The following is a 16423-nucleotide window of genomic DNA, read 5'->3' on the forward strand; positions in this document are numbered from 1 at the left end:
CCCACTAATTTTTCTTGCTTGAAATTTGCTAGCAGTATTTTCTGCTTATGCCTGGGCCCTAAACATTTCATATTTTGTGCACAGATATACCGCTTAAATTCATACCTACTTAAATTATGAACAAACCTTTTCAATTTACTTTCTCTATACCATGGGTCTTCGCAAAAGAACTACTTTTGGGTCCCCAGTTTACCCATTCCAACAAACCCTTAAACATGTCAACTTTGCTCTTAAAAATTCAACATTGCTAACTCTCCTAACCCCCCCCCCTTGTGTACCGGCCACGCCCCCTTCCTACGTCGTTACACTTGTCGTTGGTGGCGCACTAGCTTAAAAATGGAAAGGATTTCCAATTTTTATCCAGATAAATTAGTCAACAACAAAGGATTTGCTGGACTTCTCTCTTCATTTTAAATTATAAAACTTTGATGTTGAGAGTATGATCAGACATTTAAAGGAAAAACAATATTATTTTGTGACGCGCTTTTATGACTTTTCATACTTTTAAAAAGATAGTTTCTTTGCTGAATGGGATCAAATGGGATCATTGCCAAACACAACTAGCCATTGGGAGCGCACGGCGCTCGTTTAGGACACGCCCTCCTAACGCTAAATGGTTGATTTTAATCACGTGATTATATTTCACCCATTTGATTGGTCGGTGAGGGCGGCAGCGGGGAACTCAAATCGAATGAATGGCTTTTATCAGCTGTTCCATCCACGCACACAAAGATGCACAGAAAGTCAACAAAAGGCTTCCTTTTTATTGAGCTCATACTCACGAATTAGCCATGCAAAATGGTTTAGATTTTGCATCATGCTTGAATAACTAACCAAGATTCCTCGACGTTTTACATTCCTGAAATCAGCAGTGCCTTCGTGGATTTTAGAGCAAACTAACATCACATTCATTCAGAGCCCGGTAACGACAGAGTCAACTTCGTTGTATTACATTGTGTACATCGTGTAACGTTCAGAACAAAGTCAACGTGCAAACTGAAACAACATGTCTTCATTCGGCTTCAACCCCACCATTTTCGACATAGAAAACTCCTCAAATTCTCAGAATGCTGGTCTTCAGACAAGAAAAATGAAGAGAGAAGACGCCGGACGAGGAAATGGTCCCCAAGCCTGCAAAAGGGCCGCTCTGGGAACGCTGAGCACAAATGTGACGAGAAAACAGCCATCCCGCGCTGCCAAACAGGTCAGAAAATATTGTTTTTTTTTCTCCTTTTTTCAACCCCTTTTCAACCACTTCACAAACACAGCCTTTTTATTCGGATTATGTGACGAACTAAATCATGTATTATTTTGCAGGTTGTGTCAAGTGATGGCTTCTACAATTGCCAGGATGAAAATTCGTTTCCCCGTGCTCAGGCGGGAAAGTCAACGGGAGGTTCGTGGGGCAGCTTCGGGCTGCCACCGGCGATGGTCGAGCCCAGCTTCAGCATCCACGTCGACTCCGAACCCGCACCGTGCCAGACAAAGGTTTACAAAGAAAACTCATCATCAGAACCTCCCCTTAGTCATCTAGTTACTTCGTTGCAAGTGGAAAGAAGACCCCTAGAATGTGTTTTCACGAGTCTAAACGAGAGTGGTAAAATATCCATTTATTTTCTTTTGTTGGCAATTATTAGGGGGTGGGTGGGGCATGCCAGAAAAAAAACATGGGGGTGAAAAGAAAGTTTACACTAGCTAGTTAAACATGTTGCTATTTTGCTTTAAATTCTCTTGCACGTTCGTTTTGTAGAGTAGAGGGCCCAAGAGTCGACCCAGGCCAATTACCACTACGTCCCAGCTTACAAATACAAGTTACAGCATAGCCATAGGCCCTAGTATAAATTATTTAAATATAAACACATTATTTTGGGGGAACTTTCCATATCCTGTTGCCCAACTTCACTGCTGTCACCTTCTTTTCATTTATTATGAACGAGAGTCTAATTTAGTCAAAAATAATATGGGCCTATTCCTTTTGGTAAAAATGAGTGAAGAACTGGTCTGGGCCCAATTTCTGGTCGCAGTAAATACCGACAACTCACCCCTCATGACAACCCACGACAACAATTTTGAAATGCTTTTTAACAGAACACTTGAACATTAGTCAACCGTTAAATATGTGCACAAAAGTCATGTTCATCTTAATTATAATCATCTTCAAACTGTTGAAAAAATTGTATTTTTAACTGTATTTTTACCCCGAATTTAGTAGCAAACGTAAATATTCGCCATGTTTTCGTTCAACGTACTTGGACGATTCTATACTGCAGGGGGCAGGAGAAATTTCAGAGGGCTGAGTTGTATTATTATTTTTTGGTTTTAGCCTGCTGGTTTTTCTTTCTTGTTAGTAAACTAAGCCGCCACTCTGCAAAGTTAAAAGCGGAGGTTTAAATATAAACTCCATGAGATTGAGAGGCACATAAAATGGTAAGTAATTATCTTGCACATTGCATCACCCCTGCGGTGAAATGGAATCATCCAAGTGCGTCAAAAGGCAACATGGGGGCTATTTCCACATTGTCTTTGAGCTTCTTTATTTCAAGTACTTTTCTCCTTAATTAATAAAATATTTTTTGTGTGTTAAATTTGATTAATTGAAATTCACATTTTACAGCCTCACCTATGGTCCTCGACACATCGATACAGGAGGAAGAGAGCATAACATCAACAGAAACAGAAGACTTTGACAACTCAAGTGATATTTTTGGTGTAAAAGAGTATGCTGAAGACATCTATGAATACCTCAGAGAGGCAGAGGTAAGGAATATCAATATTTCAAGTCACCTGCGACAAAGGGGTGGTTGAATTAAAATCTCTTTGCATGGAACCCATAAAATGGTTTTCTTTGAGTTTGATGTTTACATTTACAAGGAAACTAAAAATTAAATTGTTTTATGTTCAAAACAAACTATATCTTTGTTATTCAAAGCTTCTTTGATTGGTGGAACTCGCTCCATGTATACTTCCATGAAGCCATGATGTTGTTCCAAAATTTTGTGTAGTGTATGTTAGAGTCTTCACAGCATCCTTTCCAAAATAATTGTCCCTTTTCCTGGTTTGTCCAAATGAAGCAAGGTACAGTGTGATGGCTGACAAAGTCTGTGTCTTCATGGAGTTGTACACATTGTTTAAAAGAAGGAGTTTAGGATTTCCGAAGTGTGGTTCGGCTGAGTGTTTTGCTTTTCCACTAAACAAAGCGAAGCCAAGTAAACCAGATTTTATTTTATGATTATATTTTGTGACGCACTGACTCCCATCTCCCATGCATTGGATGAATTCCAGCTATACCATGTTCAGGTTTTTTAATTTTACATCAATTTAAACAATTAGTCTTTATTTATGTTAACAGGATTACATGTCAACGTTTTGAGAACCTGCCCTATACCGACAACCCACCCATTATAACTCTACCAAGACATGGGACATTGTGTATTTGGCTTATCTGTTATTAAAAAAAATGGGGCTAGGTTATTTACAAAATGGGGCTTGTTTATTGCTCCTTGGGTGTACCATCAATTCAACTTTGTGACCTCATGCATAATTCATGATCTTTGTGTGGTTCCTGCATACATTACTGCTGTGACACAAGATAGCTGCCAAGGCACTCAAGCCAACCACCCCAACACACACAAAGCTTTATCCATTGAATAGTTTTTTAAGATTGTTGTGTCATCTTGGAGAAAGGATGAGTCATAGTTTCAACAACTAATTAGTTATAGTGCCCATATTTTTTGCTTATTAAATAAGAAAGTTTTTCTCAGAAAAAGTCTTGTCTTATCTTGTAGTCAGGAATTATCCTAAGGCAATGGCCTCTACTTTTAAGGTTTTAGGCGCATCAAAATAAGGTTACCAGCCAAACTGCCTTGTCTTGTGTGCAATTTGTGACTGGTCTTCTGCTCATTGCTGCTTAGCAGGAAATTGTTAATCAATATTTGGTGCTTTAAAAGCAGCTCTGTGAAATCGGACATTGGTCTTGTTTATCTGGCATTTCCAACTCAATCTAATACTTACCAATATTTTTTTGTGAACATGAATGATGCCAAAATTCCAAATACTATTTTCCCCCATACAGGTGCCCCTAATAAACTATAACAAAATTGTTTTGCCCCTTTAAGAGCGAAGTTCTAGGCCTGAATTTGACATGAGGTTTGTGAAATGGAAACAACCCTCAAGACGAACAATTATCATCAACTTAAAAAGCTTTTATATTGAGATTTTTATTTCTATTTTTCTTTTCCCAATGCATTTTTATTGCAGCTGAGGAACAGGCCCAAGCCAGGCTACATGCGCAAGCAGCCCGACATCACCCCAGGCATGAGAAGCATTCTTATTGACTGGCTGGTAGAGGTAGGGGAGGAGTACAGACTACACAACGAGACCCTATACCTCGCCGTGTCTTACATCGACAGGTTCCTATCCCAGATGAGCGTGCTGAGATCAAAACTCCAGCTTGTGGGAGCTGCTAGCATGTTTCTGGCTGCGTAAGTTCTTTATAAAAAAGTCGTCTTTCAACAAAATTTAGAATACTGTCTTATGTGGACTGATATTACACGGAGGCAATAAAGGCGATTGCCTCCTGGTTATTGCCTTGGTGCCCTTGAAATGCTTCAGTATAATTTGACAATTTCATCAAAGGGTGCTCGACCAAGGGCAAAAAGCCTGTGTGTGCGTTCTTCCCTTTAACAAGTATTGATATTTTTTTTCTTTCTTTCCTGTAGCAAATTTGAAGAAATCTACCCACCGGAGGTTAATGAGTTTGTCTACATCACTGATGACACATACACCGTAAAGCAAGTCCTTCGTATGGAACACCTCATTCTCAAGGTCTTATCATTTGATGTTGCTGTGCCTACCGCCAATGTGTTCATTTCACGCTACTTGCAGTCCGTCAAAGCCGACTCCAGAATGGAACATCTATCAAGGGTAATTTGCTTTGCATTGCCCTAAAAATTCAGAGACTCGTGTGATTTCAGTTTAATAAATGGATTGCAGGATGCGTCTATGTTTGTCGCCATATTTGATGAAATGCGCACGCGTGCAAGGCTATCACTGGCTGAGAGTTGCACATCGCTCACATGCTTAAACTTTTCTATTATGTATCATCAAATATGGTGATCGATGATGCTTTGTGCAATCCATCTAAAAAAATTGTTTAAGTTCCTGCACCCAGAGCTGCTTCTGCTTATAAAAAACATTTGGCAAGTTTGAAAAGGGACAATTAGTTTGCTTGGAGCCTGTTACCCTAAAAAATTTGAGAAACAATCCATGCATTTAGATGTTTGGGGATGATTATAAAAAACATATTACTTTGAAGGGAATCCTTTCTCATAATAGTTTCTACTTATTAACAGCTCTAGTCCTTCTCAGCAGCAGGTAATTAATTTTTTTTAGTACTATTTTTCCAATCTTTGACCCTACATTTGAATGGAGAAATAGCCAGTTTTTTTTTAAATAGGTAGGGAACTTAACAATTCAGCCATGTGGATGAACTTGAATGTTGATTTCAAATTTTATCGTTAACAGTTTTTGGCGGAGTTGACGTTGCAAGACCACGAATTCATCAAGTACATTCCATCAACTATTGCTGCAGCTGCTGTATTCCTCGCCAACTTCACTCTCTCTGGACTGAATTGGGTAAAGACTGAGTCACACTGCAGCGATAATGAAAACGATAATGACGCAAAGAGAACACACTCTATTGATGCAATTGCTCCACGCAGAATATGCCACCTTTATTCAACCAATTGTGGGCGTGCATTTTTAACGTTCTCGTTTTCGTTCTCGTTATGGAGGCCTGTTTAACCAGGCCTTAAGTAAAATAACTTTGACCAATATTTGACCTCATCTCACCTGGAAATTTGGGGGGGGGGGGAATCCACAAGACTACATGGCTAGTTACTCACAATTTGACTGGACCAGCCGTTTCTTGAAATCGGCTGTCGCCTGCCGGTGCCTATTTTTACAAAAATTTAAAACTGTATCAAAGTGTGATGTCAAAACTCAACTGTCTAAGCTTAGAATGGGGTGTCCACAAAAATAAACTCCAATCTGAAACACAATGGTTTCCTGATGTTTACTTTTAATTCAAAGAAAATGCTTCATAAAAATCAGTTGTTTCTGCTCATTTCAGAAAAAAATACAATTTCAAATGTATCCAAGTTATTTTATTTCGCCTCTTAATGCTGTTTTCTATCTATATTCCTGGTTTAGACGGAGCAACTTCAGAAAGGCTCTGGGTATAGCCTACAAGACATCATGCCTTGTGCAATAGATCTTCTTAAGGCCTTCACAGACGCACCCAGCCAAAATCAACAAGCCGTCAGAGAGAAGTACAAGTCCCAAAGGTATGTGCAAGAACCATGTTTACTCCTTACTGTCAATTCCTCCCAAGATGCTTCGAGAAATCGAGGTTCAAGACCAGGGCCCAATTCCATAGAGCTGCTGAGCACAAAAATTTGCTGAGCATTAAATTCCTTCTAATTTATAAAAGCGGGACTACCAACCAAATGTCCACAATATTTTCAGGTTAAGCAAACAACAGCTGAATATGCAACAAATAGCATTTGATTAGGTAATCCTGTTTTTATCAAGAAAAACATTTCATGGTATGCAAGTTTTTGTGTTCTTAGCAGCTCTATGAAATTGGGCCCATAACACTGAACAACAGAAAAGCGCCCGCACACATTTGAAGAAGATGAAACAAATGGAGCAGGTTGACTCCCCCCTCTTCACTCTTTGCCTCTTCACCCCAGACCAAGTAATCAAAAACCAACCAATGACACTCTTCTACAGGCCTGAAATTCCACACAGACCATGACCTTCGTTTTCCTTCGCCTTGGTGCCCCTCAAAAGTTTCCGATAGACTTTTTAATAAGATTTGCTAATGGAAGTGCCCTTTGTAAAAATGAAAATGGTCTTGCCCTTTGAACATGAAGGCAAGTGAACACTATTGGTAATTACCCAAAATAATTAATAGCATAAAACCCTACTTGGTAACAAATAATGGGCAGAGGTTGATAGGGTAAAGCATTGTGAGAAACGGCTCCCTCTGAGGTGACGTAGTTTCGAGAAAGAAGTAATTTTCCATGAATTTGATTTCAAAACCTCAGATTTAGAATTTGAGGTCTCGAAATCAAGCATCTGAAAGCACACAACTTTGTGTGACAAGGGTGTTTTTTCATCCAAGATTATCTCGCAACTTTGACGACCAATTGAGCTCAAATTTTCACAAGATGATTATTTGATATTTTATGCTTATGTTGATATACACCAAGTGAGAACAGTGTTTTTAAAGATGAAATTCCAGCCTGTATTCATTTGAAACCAAACCTATCGAGTTACCCAATCTTACCTTATTTTTGTTGTACAATTATTTTTTTCTTCAGATACAACAGTGTGTCATTGATTCTTGCTCCTACTGCACTGCCTTCTTGGTGAGGAAGCCCTTAGCCAATGACAGCAAGTCTTATATCTTCACTGCCGGTGTTGCCATAGAGACAGTAAGCATCATAAACAATCAACGTTATGTGAAATTATATACGTTTCTGGGCCCGTCCCTTAATGGCCCCTAACAATGGACAGACTACTGAGCGGCTCCAGCGTTGTGCATGCTTGAGGTTAATGAATGCTCAGGAAAGTAATTATCCATGTGTCGGGGCCATCCCAAATGTCCTGAGACGTTTCAGTTGTTATCTCGCAGCTCATTTGGGATGTTCTTTTTAAAACGTTGTACAGGTTCACTTTGAGCTCTTTATGGTTTTTATACAAACAATTTTTTAAACCATTTGGCGAAGTTTTTAAAAATCAATTCTCACCAAGTGCAATTGATTGTCTGTCGAGGGTTCTGTTGCCAATGGTTACAATCAACGCTTTAACTCGCCTTAACTTGGTACAAAAAACCTTGACAGAATTTATAAGAAGCGTTGATTGTATCCACAAGACAGTCCTTTTGTAAATAGTCTTATAAGCAGCTACTCCCATCATGCTTTGCTTTTCAGAGAAAATAAATTTTACCGTTTGTAGCACCGAGAGAAGATTTTTAAAAGGGCGCATCAACCATGTCTAAAAGTTTTAACGGGTAATTAGGGGGGAAGCTTTTTTACTTGCATCATTGTAAGTTTGACAAAGTAGTAATAAGAATCAAATGTTTTTTAACCAATTGAACTTTGAAATATGTGTTTTATTCAAGCTTGGAGGGAAGACGATGGCAGAAGGGTTATTAAAAATTGACAAGTTGTTTGGTCAGAGCAGATACTGAAACCAAAAACAATTGACTGTTTTGCTGGAAAGTGAATAGTCGGTGTTTCCAAACAGAATTGTCCACCATTTTTAAAGTTTCTGATGGGCTCTGTTCTAGAAGTCAAAAATTTCACAATTTTTTATTCCACGTAAAATCCTTTTTAATCATCTGCTCTGACCCAACAATGTAAATAAATGTATCAAATGCCAAATATTAATTTCTTTTGTCATTTTGCAAAAATTTGGGTTATTTGGTAAAGTTTGTATCACTTTATAGACTTTGCGTTTCATAGACATTATTTTAAGTTGGACAACATCACTCAAGTTAGACGATCAAACCAGACATTTGTAACAGTAACTGGCCTCCTAACAATTTATTTTAAAAATTAATTTAACAATCTCACAACAAACTGTATATTATTTTTCCTTTGTACAAAAAATATGTGGATTTTAAAATTATTTCTTTTATTTATCAGTACTTGATTTTGCCATGTATTAGTTTCCCATGAAGCCTTGATAGTAATTGGTAAACAGTTAAAGGAAAACGTTGCCTTGGATTGGTCCAGTTGGCCTTTAAAAAGTGTCTGTAACCGTTTGTTATAAAATGTGTATGCGTAGAAAGATGTTGCATGGTTTTCCTTTTACCTTGTCAACTAACAAGGTCGGGCATTTATGGGAGTCAAATTTTTGACTCCCATAAATGGCCGGCTGTGTTAGTTGGCAAAGTATTAGGAAAACCATGGATCATTGTATTCTACTTTTAAAACATCTTTCCAACCATATGCATTTTATAACAAACGGTTACAAACGCTTTTTATAGACCAACTCGTCCGATCCAAGGCAACGTGTTCCTTTAATTAAAAAGTCATTCCTATATCTTATCTGATAATTTTTATAGCACTGAAATCATATCATGGTTTTTCTGGTTGAACATTTCTTTTTCTTTTTTTTCCTTTTTCTTTTATATATATATCTTAACTCTGTCTTTTTACTCTGCAAGAAAACAAGGGGGGCTTTTTATTGTTATCCAAAGATTTGAAATTCTGTATTTAACCTGTGTATGAGAGTAAATTGTTATCTAAATAAAAGTTTTTAAAGTAATAGTTGTGTGTGTCTAGTTTAACTTATGTTACTATGTGAATGTAGAAATGTTGGGAAAACCTGTAAAAATGGCTTGCTTTTTTTCCCAACAATAATTATGGCCTTTCACAATTTATGCAATCGCATGTGGTGTATAGCATTTACTCGGCTCTAAATTAAATGCTAAATATATAAGCTTTAAACCGGAATTCAGACAAAATTTCAAGAATGACGTATAGTCGTGTCAAAGATTTATGTTCGCATTCCACTACTACTACCAAGTTCCAAGTGGCGCATTGATGAAGAGTGCAGAGTGCCATTCGATCAAGTTATCATGAACTGCTTTTAAGCACAAAAAGTAGCTTAACAGCACAACACAAAACTGGTATCCTGTTCATTTCTGTGTAGCAGATATTGTTAAAGGAACACGTTGCCTTGGATCGGTCGAGTTGGTCTTTGAAAAGCGTTTGTAACCGTTTGTTATTAAATGCATGGTTAGAAAGATGTTTATAAGTAGAATACAATTATCCACACACATTTGCCTCAATATTGCGTGGTCGGCCATTACCAATGTATGGGATTCAAAAATTGGACTCCCATAAATGACCGTGTTTGTTGACGAGGTACTAGGAAAACCACTCAATTTCGGGTGATACTTGTGTGGATCATTATATTCTACTTTTAAAATAGCTTTCTAATCACATGTATTTATAACAAACCCTTTTCAATGACCAATTGGACCGATCCAAGGCAACATGTTCCTTTAAAGGCAGCAGACACTATTGGTAATTGTCAAAGACTAGCCTCCACAGTTGGTGTATCTCAACATATGCATAAAATAACAAACATGTGAAAACTTGAGCTCAATCGGTCATCGAAGTTGCGAGACAATAATGAAAGAAAAAACACCCTCGTCACACGAAGTTGTGTGCGTTTAGATGGTTGATTTCGAGACCTCAAGTTCTAAATCTGAGGTCTCTAAATCAAATTCGTGGAAAATTACGTCTCTCTCGAAAACTATGTCACTTCAGAGGGAGCCGTTTCTCACAATGTGTTATACTATCAACCTCTCCCCATTACTTGTCACCAAGAAAGGTTTTATGCTAATAATTATTTTGAGTAATTACCAATAGTGTCCACTGCCTTTAAGCAATTCTCTGCTGAGGCAGATCTATGAAACTGTAAGACACTTTAATTATGTGTTATCACTAAGGAGTGATGAGGTTGTAGGCTAGATGTGATTGATGAGCAGCTTCGTGCACCATTTTGGTTGCTGGTGCTGCATACTCCTAAGGAGTTGAGATGAAGGTTTTCAGGTTGTGGTAACAAGAACGTTGACAATGCACGCCCTCGATTGGTTGAATAAGTGTGCGCATATTCAGCGCGCGCCTGAGCAACCCAACCAATAGAATGCATTCTCTTTGCGGCATTGTCGTTGTCATTTTCATCATCACCATGTCACTGCAGTGTGACCGGGCCTTTACCCCATTAGAGCAGAAGGGGGGGGGGGCGGGGACCGAACCAACACCAATGCATGCTATACACCGACCATTTCATTTGTAACAATTGTTGCAAATCAGCTCCACGGCAGCTGTCTAGAACTATTTTAATCAATAAGCCAATCAATAATACTAGTAATCTGAAATAAAGTCTGCTGTTTTTGCTTTTGTGATTTAAAGATCCTACTGAATATAACACACTAATTATAAACTTTTAACTCTAAAAAATAACTTATGTGCAAAAGTTTAGACAGTCCATTCTTCACGGAGGGGTTTTTTATAAATATATGGGATATTAGTTGCCTGAATTGTTCGTTTTGTTAGATTTTACACTTACCTCTTAACAATAATGACAATCAAAATGCAATGTATTTCAAGAATGCAGCACACGTATGTACAAAAAACAAAACCGTTCGCTTCAATTAAGTATTCTGGAGTCCAAACCTCCCCTGTTTCTGACCAAAATCTTGGACTGGTCCAAGTTTTATTTATGCAGCATCGATGACGTCATGTTTCATTAATAAATAAAACAAGTCACGATAGTAAGATGGCGGATAGTCAGTCGCGCGCTACGTGAAAATGTCAAATATTGTTCGCTAAAACAACCATGTAAGACACTGTTGAGCATCCGATTGTGTTGCAAATTGGTGTATGTGGAACGTGAAGGTGTGCCGTCAAAATTGGAGCTGTAGAAGTCTTCAAGATGCCAGGATTTAGGCGTTTGCAAAGTAAGTTTCCACATTCGATTCGTACACTCAAGCCATTTTCACTTCAGTGCGTACATTCCCATGCATAATGTGTGTGTGTGCATGCTGCGTAAAACCAAACCCGACTGTCATTGAGCTGAGGTTCGTTCCTCCATACCTAACCATGGTTCAGCTATCTTCTCGTCTCCCACGAACGCTCAGAACCTCAGCATACCGAGTTCTACATTCCATGGTTCTACGGTAGGAGTAAATGATATACAAGCTATAGAAACTATAGGAGAAGTATAATGTCTAATGATGATGCAGTCATGATGAGTAATGATAATTTGATATTGATAAACATAAAATATATAATTTAATTTTAAGTAAAGTGTGGCACGGCATTTCATTTTCACAGTCAGCAGGTTGGCTTTTTAAAAGTTTTATAAATATTTCACTAGTTATTATTTATAGATTACTTAGTACAGAACTACTGTCCCTCTGGCTCTGCCTGCCTTTTCAGTTCACCTCTCTGATACAGCTGTGGACCCCAGTTTGATACCTGGACAGTCCTAGAAATATGAAGTTTGTTCTGTCGTCGCAAGGAGAAGCGGAACGAGCTTCTTAGTTCTAGAGTGTAGGCCTATGTTTTTACAACAATTTTAAATAAAAGTGTTAGCTATTATGATCATCGCCACCCCGCAGTCTTGGTATTAAAACAACAGTGAGTACCGAGCAGAAAATTTCATTCTTTGAAGATGTTGTATAATTTAACTCAACAAAAAGGCAATACAAGCATCATGAATGTATTTAGTGTATGGGAAAGTTTTGGGTGTGTAGTACAAAGGAAATTTTAGGTATTGATGGCGAACGGTCGTAAAACTTCCTCTTTTTTTAATTATCGGTCGTAACTAGCTAGTACTGTAGGACCAATTCAGGGGCAGTTTAGCACAAGCGTACTGCACTGACTTTGCACTGACGTACCAGACCTCAGACTTGCCCAGTACGTTAATACACCCAGAAACATGGCCTGAAGTAACCCTCCCATAAAAAGACTTGTGTGACCCCCCCCCCCCCCCCTTGTTCCCCAAATGCTACTTCAGGACTGCCAGAGAGCCATCGGGCAAAGCGTGGCTAGTGGAAAAGGAGCAAGGGTACCAATTACTGTCGAGCGTCAACCAAATAGGTTTGATGATTCAACAAGGTTCTGTTATATTTTGTTTTGTCACTCACCCGTTGGCTTGTTGAATTGTTCACTGATAACTTGTTGAGTAAGTGGGACTCGTTGAGTTGCCAGGCCAGACCTGTCTAACTTGTCCAACTGCTGACTTGTCGAACCGTCGGGTTGTCTTAACTCCATTTTAACAGATCATCCCCCTTTTACAGAAAGACTCTTGCAAAACTGATATCATCAACTAACACATGTCAAATGGCCATTTGAGGTTAAGAGTTTAAAAACTGTAGATCAAGTGCATCATTTGCGAGTATATGAGTCATTGTCACCATTATTACTGATAATATACTGCCAAATGGTGGACATTTTTAATGTATTTTAATGTGCAAACCGAGAAAGTGATTTTTAAGCTGGGCATGAGGAATAAAGAATTTGAATTGAATTGAATTGAATTTGAGCTACATAAACCATGCCTGTGCCATATTTATAGTCGCATGCATTTTCAAAGCATTTTACACTTGATATGAATGCTTTTAAACTACATTGTATGCTGTTTAGATTTTAAACACCTGGGGCCAATTTCGCTCAGAGTTAAGATTGATCATTGATCTAAGTTGCTGTTGCTAAGCAAAGTTTGATGTCACAATGCAAATCATTATGGCAATATTGACAATACATCCTACTGCTTGTGTGCACAGTTACAATCGTGGGTATACTTCTGTGATCAAAATACCCCAAATGAACAACAGATACATAACAAGAAACTCATTACAGATCATCACGTATCCGACAAACTCAAGCACCTTTTTACATCATTGACATGAACGCTAGGTGGCAGCAGACTTACCAGGTAAATTTCCATTGTTGTCGTAGTTCTGAGCTTGAGCACATTACCAAGAACAATGGATTTTACCTGGTAAGTCTGCTGCCTCTAAGCATCCCAAAAGTCTTTATTATTTTATTTATTCTCCAGAAGACGATAAGAGAATGCTGGTCGAGTTGAAACCAACGGTTCTGTTCAGAACCACCCCAACTCATTAGAGATAGTCAATGGATTTACCGCAAACCTTTCCATGTACATTGAGATTAATAACTGATTTCAAACTGTTGATCGTAAATTAAACAATGTGTACATGTACTATGTACCTGTGATTTTGGCTGTTCACTTTCAAAGTGAAATCAAGTCATGGTTTTTTAATTTCAGCTTATAATTTCTCATTCTGCATACTGCTAAAAATTCAGAGCTGCTGCTAACATCTAATACATGTACTATTTGACCGTAATTGACACCTCTCAATGTACTATTTTAAAAATCCGCCCAACAAATGACCCCAGAGTGTTCATCATTACTCGTGTACTAGGGAGGTTCCCATTCAAAGGAAAATCTAAAGTACAGATAAAAAGCTCATCAGTAAATATTCTGATAGCTTTAGTTTATGTGTACCTTTGTAAAACAAACAGTAAAGCCGTTGGTCCCATGTGTTGTGTAACGCTAGTAAAAGAACCCTGTGCACTTATCGAAAAGAGAGGGGGGTTTGCCCCGGTGTTCCTGGCTGTGGCTGCTGTATGCGCCATAGCGCCGTAGCACCTTGTAATTGGGTCTGCAATAACCTATCTTTCTGAAAGTTTGTATCTCAGCGCCTTGAGTACCTTGTTTGATAGATCGTGCGCTATAAGACTTTGATATAATTATTATTATTATAAATCAAAAACAGTAATACACATAAAAGCACACAACTGTACGGATCTGGTTTTGTTTTTGGGCTCCTTCCATTACATGCCTTTTGGAGGTATGGCGAACATGATATGAGTGTACTGTTTGGTTTGGTTGTATCACACCAATTTACCCAAATCATATGGTGTTGTAGCATTGTGTCCGCCGTATCAAAAAGCTTGTTGTTGTTTTACTAGTCCTTTTTATAAAAAATTCTCTTGTGCGGTTCAAGTTGTGAAAGACCATATTAATTGCAGTCTAGGCATTGATACACCAATTCCCTATGCTTGCATGGATCGGCCATGCGAGTAGAGCCTCAACTTCATGCTTAATTTGCATTGTATGTTAGCAGGAAAGTGATATTTCAATACCATGAAACTACAGAGTCGGGGCACGAGTGGAAAAAAAGTATTTGGACTGTATTCCAATATGGGACACAGTCACTTATTGTATTCAAAAATTATATTCAAGTAAACCTGACGCACAGAATGAAATGGTGCAAGCAAACTTCATTTTTTGGTAGAAATCTAAGATGGTTTTGCAATTGTGTTTAAATATGCTGCATTGAAGTAAACATTGCTTCAACCCTATGGCAGGCATCCTTTGGACGATTTTAGTGTCAGTCATGATAAAATTCAAACATGTTTAAAATGCACATATATGCAGCACATAAAAAATCCACAAGTCGCCAAATAATCAGCAACACTTCAATCCAGGCATGCCAGAAATAATTATTAACCAATGACCTCATTTATGCAATTCAATCAGCAAACATTTCTGCTGCGGGCAAAGTCATGTTGAGTATTAGAATTCACATACCTGTATAGTGCACATTTATCATAAGCAACAGCTGAGTCTGACTACACATGTACAGCTACATGTACAGTTAGTCACAAACTTCACTAACTTCAAATCATAAACACTCACCAAACATTTCTGCTGTGGATGAAGTCATCATGAGTATTAGAATTCACATACCTGTATTTGTACATCATCATAATCAGTGTCTACGGCAACTTTAGTACAGCTATACATTCACAGCTATAGTCAAAAACTTCAGTAACTTCAAATCGACAACACTCGATGCTTGGGTCCAACTTTGAAACTGCGTATGGAATATGGACAGTTCAAAGGCCCCCTGTTGATGAAAAAAAGAGAGCACTTCACATAGTTACCACATTAAATCCCGTATTTCCTGCTCCCAGCAAAAACACAGGAACATTTTAATTGGGTCGTCCCCGACCAGGAGGTGTGTCTGGTTTGAGGTGACTCACCCCATCTAGATCCTGTACGTATAACGTTGTCGTTTTCTGATCTTTGAGCTCCACAAAATAGTATCGGCCAGTACCATACATGTAACACTACAGTGTGAGTTGTCACTTGACTTTGTGTAGTAGATTGAAGCACGGTTTAAAGTCAAAGAAACATCTGCCGTCCAAAAAACTCATGATATTTGACCAAACAAGTTTTTCATTGAGTGGCACGACCGATGGCAAGTTCAGTTGCAGTGGAAACGGATTGTTGTATCAAAGATGAGGGGGTCGCTGAAGTGAAAGATAAACAAGGTGAGAGCGGGAGAGATCGATTCTCCAAGCTGCGTAGTGGAACTCGTATCCGATCAAACACACTTGTAATTATATTACGATTGATTCGCTTTATTGATCTCCAAGGCGAGTGTAGTACTTATTAGTACACATGATTAGTCTACTAACACATGACTGATAAACACCAGACTTATATGTTCATAAATGCAAGGTTGTAGCAAGGATTTACTAAAAGGCTGTCAAAATTTGCTGGAAATTTTAAAACCGCATGTCCAAACAGACTTATACATTTACGTAATGACAGATAAAACAGGGTGTTAAATTATCAAACAGGGTGTCCAAAAGAGGCCCAGACATCCCTCTGGCTATCATGCATGAATGGATTGGATCGACATAATGATCGTAGCTAGTCATTTTGGTTGTTAAACCTTAAAGGTCATTACACTATTGGTCATGGTCATACATCATCTTAATCTGTAAGTTAGTTT

The 16423-nt window shown here is 38.3% G+C and overlaps 2 protein-coding genes across 6 annotated transcripts in view; both read left to right on the plus strand.

The window, feature by feature from the left end:
* The first annotated feature begins 719 nt into the window (after positions 1 to 719).
* LOC139936363 (G2/mitotic-specific cyclin-A-like) lies at positions 720 to 9341 on the plus strand. Its single transcript, XM_071931171.1, has 8 exons — positions 720 to 1204; positions 1318 to 1597; positions 2615 to 2757; positions 4258 to 4481; positions 4719 to 4923; positions 5524 to 5634; positions 6211 to 6344; positions 7386 to 9341. Exons 1-8 carry the CDS (start codon positions 1007 to 1009, stop codon positions 7435 to 7437), a joined length of 1347 nt encoding a protein of 448 aa, XP_071787272.1. The 5' UTR covers positions 720 to 1006; the 3' UTR covers positions 7438 to 9341.
* A 1774-nt stretch (positions 9342 to 11115) lies between these two features.
* Positions 11116 to 16423, plus strand: part of LOC139935790 (probable phospholipid-transporting ATPase IA) — a 54996-nt gene continuing 49688 nt past the window's right edge. For 2 of the 5 annotated variants that reach the window (XM_071930372.1, XM_071930373.1), the window contains exon 1: positions 11117 to 11545. In XM_071930372.1, the coding sequence (XP_071786473.1) occupies positions 11521 to 11545 (25 nt within the window). In that variant the 5' untranslated portion in view covers positions 11117 to 11520. Of the gene's footprint in view, positions 11546 to 16423 lie in introns of all 5 variants that reach the window. The other 3 variants (XM_071930377.1, XM_071930378.1, XM_071930374.1) reach the window with 2 other exon arrangements.

This window comes from Asterias amurensis, chromosome 4, assembly GCF_032118995.1.
Source record: "Asterias amurensis chromosome 4, ASM3211899v1".
NCBI classification, from domain to species: Eukaryota; Metazoa; Echinodermata; class Asteroidea; order Forcipulatida; family Asteriidae; genus Asterias; species Asterias amurensis.